The following is an 11,474-nucleotide window of genomic DNA, read 5'->3' on the forward strand; positions in this document are numbered from 1 at the left end:
CACATAGTGGCATTACTTTTTCAAACTGCACACTTCTCACAGCTCGGCATGCTCCATTGCACACTGAAACTGAAGAATGCTTGTGCAAACCTCGGAAAATAGTACATTTATAATTGTGTTTAAGATATCTATTTTAATGGACTGTCTAGATTGAAATTCACAACATCTTTTCTCTATATTATGGTGTAAAGCCAATAACATAGTGGTCACAAAATCTTTACTCCACAAAATCTTTTACTTCATAAATCTGGAACTCATATGCACTGCAGGTATATTCTTTACCTGCTGTAACACACCTGAGACATATTAGTAGCGAAATATTAACACGTTTTGAAATGAATCAGGTGTGCTGAGGCAGGGAAAACAAAACTATGCAGTTCTGAAGAGTTAGAAAACACAAGACACTGCCAGAGACTGTTTTCATTTCCTGTCACATTATTTAATAACATGATAGCAGTGTAATCCTTATTTGGGGGGTATTTTCTATATGTTGTAGGAGTGGACTCTACAGGGGCATGGTGGGCCCTTTACCAGATCTATGCATGTTTACATTGGCAGAGGCTTATGAAATATTCAGCCTTGAAGACAAGCCACTGATGACAACCATTGGCATAGAACTCAACAAGCCAGCTGTGGAGTGTGCATTTGTTATGGTGCAGGAAGTCAGTGTTTTGTCATATTAGCGCCTTTTTTTTACCATCATGGTATATCACACCAGCCCCACTTCTGTCTCTGGAAGACCACCACCTGGGCTTTTGTGTGACCAGAAGCTTTCAGGTGAAAATTCTCTGGAGGTGTTATTTGATATGGCTCACAGAATTGAGACATCAACTCAGGAGCAGAGTTCTTGTGCTGACTGGCATCTGCTCCGCCTCATGATTTTGTGAGGTGCGCCACGTCAGAGGACAGAGCTCTGCACAATCCCTTGCCATGCACATCATGAGAGGTACCAGACAGACAGCAGAAATGAAGAGAGGTATAGAGATGGACTCTGGAGCAGCATATGAATACTGCAGGATAATGAATGTTAACTATTCATCATATTGGCCTTGTCATCCACCCAGATTCACCCTCTCTTCGTGCATCCCCAGATCCCCAATTTTTGACCCAACTGGATACCCCTGGTTTGGCTTTGTGGAGATTAAATGTCCTAATGTGAAGAACTATGTTGGCTGAAAGTATCTGCAAATGGAATATGGAACTTTAAAACTAAAGAAGACGTGGTGTGACTTTGTGGTGTGGGCTCAGGAAGATTTCCTTGTGTAGTGGATCAACGTGGATGTACATATACAGAGAGAAATTCATGAGATTTTTTTTTACTTCAACACATGCATGGCCAAATATTTTTCAATGAAATGTAAACGTGGAATGTGTGTTTGTGTATACATTAGGCTTTGTGACCTTTGTCAAGAGTTAATCACTACTTCATTGGCTGTCAGCTCTAGTCTTGTGGACCCACTATCCTGCACAGGTTTATACATTCTCTAACCCAACGCTCCTGATGCATTTTATTGACATGTTTGATGAATTACTCAAACCAGGAGTGTTGGGATAGGCAACACTAGAAACTATACAGGGCAGGGGATTGGGAACCACTGCTTTATTTAACCCATGACTTAACTAGTGCCTTGTTTTCAGTAATGAGAAAGCCCTTGTCAACCATCACTGCCATTTCTTCTGTGAGCAACTTGGCCATCCATGACTGTTTGAATAACTTTGTCATTCACTGACCGAATGTAAAATGAGGAGAGAAAAGTCACCACACAATGTGGGGCTATACCAACAAGGCCCTTCATGGTGCACTTTGTAGGAGTGGTGATGATGGGCTCTGACACTTGAGCTCAGTGCAGTCCAAGATTACCTGAGTGTCAGGAAGGTTTTGGAATTCTTTAGGGAGTTGGTTTTCACTTCCTCTGGTGACGACCAAATACACACAGTTCCAAAAAGTGTGTAGTTTGTCCATGTTTAAATAATTTCACTCACTGTGGAAGGATGGATACTAAAGTGGGTGTCCCAAGTCTGTCTCTCTCAAACCAACAGAGAGGTAGATGCAGAAAAGGGAAAAATTAATCAACTGGCTGCAGCACCTACCTCTGTGAAGGTGATTATATATATATATATAGTGAAATATTGTACAAATATGACATGGACAAACTACCTCCATTAAATTACATTGGAATTATATTATTGTATTAAAGCATTATAAGACTTTCCTGACACAGGTAATCTCAGCCTACACTGAGCTCAGGTGTCAGACACCACTATCACTACTCATAGAAAGTGAGGTTCTATACCACATTGTAGCTAATACAGCATTTATATATCATCTGGTCATTCATTCAAACTATTGAAACATATATTCCAACTGTTGATACACTGTTGAAACATGATAATCTGTAGAGCAAGAGTCATGAGTTCCAGTCTCAATTAAGGAAATCAGTAGTGGTACTGACTCTCCAGACACCCAAGACTGGAACTGATGTGCTGTGATACAGTGAATAAAATATGACCTACCCCTGACATGCATGAATGGGTCACCTCCTCGTTCTACAACAAAACTTTGCATCCTCTTACCTCATACACTTACACGAGCATAAGCACCTCTACATGCATGGACTCACGCTTCTTCCCTTTCTCCGAACACACATGCAGACACAAGCTAAACAGCCACTTAACTTGCCTACACCGTAAACACACTGATAGTTGGGTTGTGTCTTAGAATAGTTTCTAAATACTTAACAAACGTTGTCTGGTTGTTGCCAAAGTCTAAAAGAAATCACTTTAGTAAAATCTTCCAAAATGAAATGATTGCTGTTACTTTGTCTTTAGTTAGTAATCGGATTGTGGATTTTTATTTTATTTTAAGATTTTTATTTTATTAGAATTTATTACATCTTATAGAAAAGTACATTGTGTCTTGTCAGCATTAGAATCAAACAATAAAATGTATGAAGTCACCCACAGCGAGCATGTATAGATGAGATCAAAAAAGGTCTCTTGAGGCATCTAGCAACAGTAACATACCTTATGTTACCAAATGATACTTTAGAATCATGTCCTGTTTGGAAAAAAATCATTCCAGGATGGTTTTCAATATACAAGTGGCTGGTATTATATGGTTAGTAACAAAGTTGTGGGGGACTTGGGTTCAAACCTTATCTGGGCAAGTGCTCTATGCTATACCAATAAGAGTACTTGGCCAAGAATCCCAACACTACGCTCCCCTACCTCTGTTACGTGACTGGAAAATTGTAAGTTGCTCTGGATAAGAGTGTCTACTAAATGTGTAAAATGTAAATGTACCAGCAAGTGCCCAAGACTCTTATTCAACAAGGTTAATATTATCAATATTAACTCTCAGAAGGACTGTTAAAGTATAATGCTTCAGACAAAAAAAAAACAAAAACAATTTTTTTGGGTGAGTACTATTTTCATCCAAAAATATAAAACTGCTCCGAATTTTTTAAAGAAGTGGCTGATCACTAGCTTGCTTTAAATAATCAGAAACAACTTGAGATGAAGGAATGCATTTACAATTACAATTACAACTTTTTAAAGAAACATTGTAGGGATGACAAGTAGCTAGAAGACAAAATACAATGCTGCACCATAACTGTTGTCTCTTTATTGTTATTACTCGGGGAGATGTGGAGGACACACACACACACACACACACACACACACACACACACACACACACACACACACACACACACACACACACACACACACACACACACACACATCTCTGATTGTCAGTCACTACATCACATAATCTGATACCATGAAAACTAATAATGAAATTAAATTAAATTCACCCAGTTAACTTTAAGTGCAGTTGAAGCTGATACTGGTTTAGCAACTTTTATCTTATTTTTGAGAGTTAGCCTTCATCATGGTACCACATCAGGGTTTTCTGTCTCATGTCAGTGAAATGTAATCAATTCCACCGGCTGCTGTCAGAATATTTAGGATTGCACAAAATAACATTTACATTTCTACAGGGGAGGGTATTAACAGGCTACTTTTACACCATTACATTAACTTAAGTAGGCTTTTGAACAAATTGTACTGTTAAGAGTTGTTCTAAAATAAAGTACTTTATACTCTTACTCGGGTACATTTGCAAGGTCAAAAATGTAGTTTTACTCCATTACATTCATCACCAATCCACCCATTACATTTTAAAATAATTTTTCATGTTTTGCCACAATCTGTCAAGTGTGGACGGGATGGTGAAATCCCTAAAGATGATCACTTTGTGAAATCCCAAAAGATGATCACCGAGTGAAATCCCTAAAGATGATCATTGAGTGCTACCTCTTTGCTTCAGTAAGTTAGACAACTGAACATAATGAACTGATATAATGAACAACAAACATGCACATTTTTGGGCGTTGGACTGAAATGATTATATTTATGAAAAGTAGCTCACAATATGCAAAATTCATGCTCTCTCCTAATGTGTATTATTAATATGAAAGTAAAGTGTGGTCTGATATCAATGATATTCTGAGAAATAATAGCTAGTTAAACTAAATAAATAAATACAGCAGCTGAACTGAACTTACAGTGTGCAGCAATGCATGGCCCATATTGAGGCATATTTTCAAGATTATAAAGATTTTGAGATTATAAAAAATAAGGTTTGTTCTTGATTTTATATATTTATATTTCTTTTGACCACGTAATGGTAGACAGTTTCTGCTGACCTTCACCAACAAAAAGTAAAAAATTAGTAAAAGGGAAAAAAATCTGGCCAAAATGCGGTTTCAAGATGTAATGGTGAGCGGTAAGGAGACGGACGCATGTGCGGAGAAGAGTGAGATTTATTAAGGGCAAATGCAAAGTCATAGTCATTCGAGTAGTCCAGGGTCATAGAGCCAATAAGAGGATTTTGGGGATACATGATGAATAAACCAAGGGCTAGGATAAACGAAGGCTAGTAATGACAAACCAAAAGCACACAAAGGCAAACAGGGGAAGCAGGCTATAACAAAGATGCTAGGAAGAACGAAGACTAGGATAACAAAACAGGCTAACATAAATGAAGGCTTTGAAACACAGATGGGCTTTCATACATATCCAAACACTATCCAACCACATACATGCAACCATTCAAATAATGAACAGCCAAACTCCAAGGGAACCAGACAGGGTTTAAATACTTGAACTAATGAACACTAAACAAGGCACAGGTGCAAATCATGAACAGTGAAAACCAAAACAAGGACTGGAACGGGACTGGAAAAGCGAAACCACAGAGACAGACAATAAGAGGGACCAACCCTGACAAAAGAAAATGTTGAGGATGTACTTAGGAATTATAATTCTCACTGTGTCTGGAGGGGACTCTAAGCTTTGGCGGGAATTCAGGACAATAAAAAAGGTTCTTTTGACCCTAAGTCTGACTCCATCCTGGCAGAAGAGATACATCAGTTGTACTTGAGATTTAATTCCCTTGATTTTAGTAAGTAAATGGCCAAGCTGTTTCAGAGGGCAGTCAGATTCAGGTTGATGAAATGGAACTCATACAAACGTGAAGAAAAATTACGGGCATGTTTGTATTAGTTACTGACTGATTAAGATTTGCGCCTTGTTTTTGTGTGGCAATTTTAATTTATTTTTCAGCTCTCTATCACAGTGTAAAGTTCCTATTCTTATGGAAAGACTATAGCTATACTATATAACTATAGTTGGATTATTATTGACCTGTAGTGCTTATTCCATTATTTATGGAATGCTTTGAACAAATCATGAACAGAAATTTACTGTCTGTGATGTAATGTAATTTCACCTTCAAATTCACATGCCACAGCAAATTCTTGAATTTAGTAGTTGCACACCTGGAGGGCAAGAAAACATAAACACTTACAAATGTAATCAGCTTTTAATTGTATGCAGCCTCATATTTTAGCTCATATGCTTTCCGAAATACCCAGCATTGACTTTGGCACTATTTCTTGGCTGGTTGGTTGAGTTTTTGACAAGAAAGCCACACAGAAACGGCATGTTTTGTCACCCTCTGTTATTTGAAATTTACACCTTTGCCTGTCAAAGTATGTCTCAATCAAGGTTTATAATCAACAGTAGTCTCTGCATAGTGATACAAATATAGGTAAATAGCTATGCAGAGCATAGTCTTTCCAATGCAGGGTCAGAACCGGTGGGCAGAATCCTGTAGGCAGTGAGGGACTAGGAGAGAGGTGTAGTCTGTGGGAGAAACAAAGACTGATAACCAGGAAGTCCAACAGAAGAGAAACACAATACGTATACAGCATGTGATGGCAAGACTTCACAAGGAAGTCAGTGAGAGGGGAGTCTATATATGTGGAGAGAGTAATTAATTAGAAAGTGTAGCAGTTTTAACATTTTGAATAAGTTGTCAATTACAGCGGAAAAAATTAACTGGGACACCACCCTGAATAAGAAAGAAGATTATTTATTTTATTAATGATAACTAATTGAGTCTTAACTCATGAAATTCACAAATTTGATACATGATTGTTTCTTGTGTACCAAACATTAGAATATCACATAGATAGATAGAAAAAACATGCACATAAATCCTTGACTAAATTCTATTAATGACTAGAAAATTCACTAAAATAACAATGGCAACCAAGCAAAAATATAATGCAGATGATTCATGGTGGATAAAGATGGCTAACTGGTCTATTAAAGGAACAAGAGGCAGAACAAAAGAGAAAGGAAACTTTAAACAACGTCTGGGAATGACCCATTAGGAAATCTACTTATCAAACAGCAAGACCTACAAAAGAAACCTATTAAGCAAATGAAATTCATCATGCACGCATAACTGAAATTTAAGAGGAGAATCAGGGGAACAAGAGCCCACAGTTATGACACAGTACAAGGGGGAAACTAATAAGACTGAAGAGGCTGTATCACAGGTGGGAGAAAAGAATGAACTAATTAGATTAACTGATTTGATTACTAAACAAAGTTACTTTTGATACCAACTGGCAATGTAAACTGCAAGTGCTGGTTCTTGCAACTCGTTGAGCTCAACCATCTGGTGGGTGGGGGGAACAGGACAAGCATGTGTTCCATTGGAGTCATCTGGATAGCTCTGGATAGCTCTGAGAGAACGAGAGGGCGTCCATGTAACTCGGTTTTGCCGGGTTGGGATGCTAGAAGAGAGGGTCAGTCTTTCATCCGACTGCAGGAATGGTACTGAAAAGAGCATCCTTTCCTTGAAATCATCTAATGACTCTGAGAGGAGAGTCTGCTTTTCCTTGAAATCATCTGGAGGCTCTGAGAGTGATAAAGGCTGATGACAGTGAGGAGACCGGGATTCTTGAACCGAGGGATCGGATCTTTGGAGCTGGCTTGGGACGGGCGCCATAGGCCTTCGTGGGCAGGTCTTTCCAAATTATTAGTTTGGGTTCACTACCAGTAGCACATTGCAACTCTGTCTTAACTAACCCACCCAGACAAGTCTGCTTGTCTTTGATAAGCTTTGATAGGCAAATTCTGATGAAAAAACAGTAAACAAAAGTAAACAAAAGAAATAACAAAATCAATTACAATGAAAATATCGCAAACAAATTAAGATAACATATATTTGAGTCTTTATAGCCTCTTAATGAGGTTATTGACTTCTAAAAAAAATGAGAAAATGAAAAGTCAGAATCTGTGTCTTCTCTCACATAAATTCACGGATTAACACCTCATGCCAGGGCATGCCTGTTTCATGCAAATTCAGCAGCCTTTGTTTCTGCGACGGGGAGAAGAAATTCTCTAGGACATAGGAATACATAGGATCCACCATGAATCAACTAAACAAAGAAAATCATACATTTTCTACAAATTTTTACCTCCTGGTCTTAGAATAAAGTTTGGATAATCAATTTAATTACTTTCCTAATTTCTAGAAGTTACAAACTTCTAGCGTTTATATATTGTTCATATAGGACTTCTAGTAAACAACTTTTTTTTTTTTTTTGCTGAGTACTAGCTTACTGGCTTGACTGAGTTACCATAGTACTAATAATAATAATCATAATAATCATAATTATAATAATAATGTCACGGAACGCTCGCCTCTCGATGCTTAGAGTTAAATATGTGTCACACTACAATGACATGAAGAGTAAAGGCTCTGGATAAGTTTCTAAAAGGTCCCCACTGTGTTTAGAGAAACATGAATACAATCAACAATATATGGCAGATTCAGCTGTTCTTTTTCCAGCATGGTTCTCTCCCCACCATATCCTGCTTACATGGATGCTGTGGTAACAACTCTTTGTATGAGCCCTAAAAGGCTTTTTTTATATAACAATTCATTCTGATTAGAAGAGATGGGTAGTAAGGTGATTAGTACATTCAGAACTTTTATTCAACTAAATTAGGTTTTAGTCATTCACATTTAGTCACTAATTTAGTTACCATGAGGTTTTTGTGCTGAATTTCACTATATTCTGAATTTGGCAACAACTGAACTGCTTTGCTGTTAGTCACACCTGCTGCTTTCAAGCATTATCTTTTTATTTATTTTTTTTATAGCAAAAATTACTCTTAATCCTACAGTGGTTTTGGTCATTACTTTTACCTCTGCTTAAGTTGTTATATATTTAATTATTTATTTAAAAATAACCATACCTTTAATTTACTACAGCACTCTCTTCTGCTATTCTAGGGCTATTACATCTGAACTAGTTGTATCCTGTGTCCCAGTTAAAAAAACCTAAAATATCTGATCTCTGGGAAGGGGGCAAAAAGATGATAGGAGGTAAAAAAAAAAAAAAGATGATATAAAAGATGATATAAAATTTTAACTTTAGGTCAGAACAGAACAAGTCAAGTTCACTGAGCCAAGCAACGTTCCTTCCCCGCTGCTAGCTGCAGTTCTCTGGGCAACTTTTTCAGCAGGCCACTTTTACCTCTATTTAAGTTGTTATTTAGTTGAAGTAACGACACTTTGACTTTAATACTCCACTCACTGCTCTTCTAGTGCTATTATTTCACTACGGCATTTTTCCTAAGCAGTGTTACTGGAGACTTGTGACAGCCACTGCAATTTAATGCTACATCCCACCAGCAGATAGATGACTGGGTTGGCACAACAATGAGCTACAGCCAGAACAGTGGCTGCTGGTAACATGTATTTGAACAGGTTGGGTGTTGTCATGGTGATCTGAAGCAGCCCCAGGAAAAGCAGTGGCGTCCAGCAAACAAAATAAGCCACTTTTATTAAACAGATAACACGCTTAGAAGTCCCATCCATATCACGATGCTGTCGCCGTGCCAGACAGCAGTTTATGAACATGACAAATGCCGGAAACAAAATTCCCAGCATGAACCTAAACAGAACAACCACTATTAGCCATCTCTGGCCTTCATCCGTCGTTTGCTCTTTCTCTGTATCATAGTCATCGATGCACTGCAGCCCCAGCGTGGTGTACCGAAGTTCCCGGGAGAGTAACGATGGGCTACTTAGGACCACCCCAAGTGTCCACGAGCTCATGATCAAGAGCATGGACATCCTGTGGCTAACGCATCTGGTGCGGAGACCCTCACAGCACTTGCTGCTGGTCACACTGCTGTTGACACTCCACAGGCTCAGAGCTGCTGCCGTGGTAAACATGCTGACGTAGATCACATAGGATGAGACCTTGCACAGAGCCGGTCCATAGTGCCAGTTGAATTGGTGCCAGGCGTAAACTAACTGCAGTGGGAGGAACGCGGAGCACAACAGGTGAGTCATGGCCAGGGCTAGTACCCACATGCCATTGATGGTTTTTTTCAAATTATGGTACGAGTAACAGCCTGCGGCAATGACCAAAAAGTTGAGCGGCAAGCCAAGGATGCAGATGATGAGATATCCAACCATGTACAGCATCCTGAGGTTGTTAAGGTATGTAACCTCATCTTGGGAGTCATAGTCATAGTAGTCTGTTGTATTGGAAGGCATCTTAATGCTTCTACAATTCCTAAAATGGATGAGTGAGATTGAGAGATAATAAACAGCAAAAAACAATAAAATGTAAGAGACACATTTACTGATTGTTACTCTTTCAAAGACATCAGTGTCATTAAACTCCTACTGAGTCTCTTATCGAGTACCTGCACCAGCTCTCACATGTGGCATGTTCAGAATAACACTCTGAGTTCTTTGGTAGTGCTGTGAGACAAAGCATGTAGTAATTATATTACTTTGAATAAAACTTATATTACTACATACAGAGGTCTATATATTAACTACACCAGAAATGGCTATAGACCACAGAGGGTTTATTAATGTGAATTGTCTATGTTTATAGAGTATGAATAATGGTGCAATGCTAACAGGGGGAAAATGCACTGTTGGGGTATTCAGACTCATTATACGTAAGGCCTGAGATTTGTAAAAAACAAAGCCAGAATTTCCACTTGAGCTTGCCTACAGCACAAACCAATTAGAAGAATGAGCCTAGCTTGGCATTTCTCCCGTGAGATACTGGATCATGAGATACTGGAAAATCACTGAATTACAGCATTACACCATCATTTTATAAATCTTGTTAAAAACACACACACAAATTTATGCAGAAGTTAAAGTATTCAGACAAAACACCTCAATATTGGTTTTACAAACTTGTATTTTCATTATGCAGTATGCATGACATTTACTACTGATTTTTAGCTTAAATGATCAGCTTAAACTCCTACAACAAAATAATTTGTTTGATTTTGCCCATGAAATACTGTTTTTGCTGATATAGAATTTGCATGACTATTGTTGTCTTTAAATGCTCTTGAAAGTTTTGTTACATATGCATATATCTAAAATACAGAAGATAAACCAGACATTGTTCTGCAACATAACCAGAAACACATATAACTTAATTTGCATAGTGACTATATAAGTAAATAAACAATCTTAAAGATATTCTTACCTCAGAAAATAAAGCAAATCAGTGGAGACTAAATTGTTTCCTTTTCTGCAACTGCAGAAAACTCTCATCTAGTTGTATCCTTTGTAGCAGTTAAACAGAGCCAAAAGAGCTGATCCATGGTGAGTGCAGTAACTATGGTTCAACCTATATCCTTCCTCTCCCTTAACCTAACAAACACATGTGACTATCTAATTAGGGAAGGTCAAAAAAGAGTAATCCAGTCAAGTAAAATGATATTCCTGCTGCTTGTTCAGGCATGTTGTATAGTACCTTTTCCCATATATTATATCCAATAATTTTACTTTCAAAGAGACAATTGTTAAAAAGACACATACTTTAAGCAAATAAGATAAATACATCGAACAATTGTACCTAATTAGTCACCAACTACGCTGTGAAAAAAAACCTTGATTGAGAACTTCCCTGTTCTCAATCATGAGTCTATTAACAATCATCACTATCCCCTATCCTTCGTTTTGTTTTAACCTGAAGGTGCCCATTCACAGAGCTTTGCATTAGCCTCCACTGAAGACTGTGCCGTGCCAGTCCAAGCCTCCATTCTGCCACTCACAT

General features: G+C 38.0%; 1 protein-coding gene across 1 annotated transcript; it reads right to left on the minus strand.

Moving 5' to 3' along the window:
- Window positions 1–6,426: 6,426 nt before the first annotated feature.
- LOC113576932 (chemokine-like receptor 1) lies at window positions 6,427–10,984 on the minus strand. The gene is made up of 2 exons (XM_027009306.2): window positions 10,902–10,984; window positions 6,427–9,956 (listed from the first exon to the last, which is right to left on the minus strand). The coding sequence occupies exons 1-2, from the start codon at window positions 10,967–10,969 to the stop codon at window positions 9,005–9,007; spliced, it is 1,020 nt and encodes a 339-aa protein (XP_026865107.2). The 5' UTR covers window positions 10,970–10,984; the 3' UTR covers window positions 6,427–9,004.
- Window positions 10,985–11,474: the final 490 nt, after the last annotated feature.

This window comes from Electrophorus electricus, chromosome 5 (assembly GCF_013358815.1).
Source record: "Electrophorus electricus isolate fEleEle1 chromosome 5, fEleEle1.pri, whole genome shotgun sequence".
NCBI classification, from domain to species: domain Eukaryota; kingdom Metazoa; phylum Chordata; class Actinopteri; order Gymnotiformes; family Gymnotidae; genus Electrophorus; species Electrophorus electricus.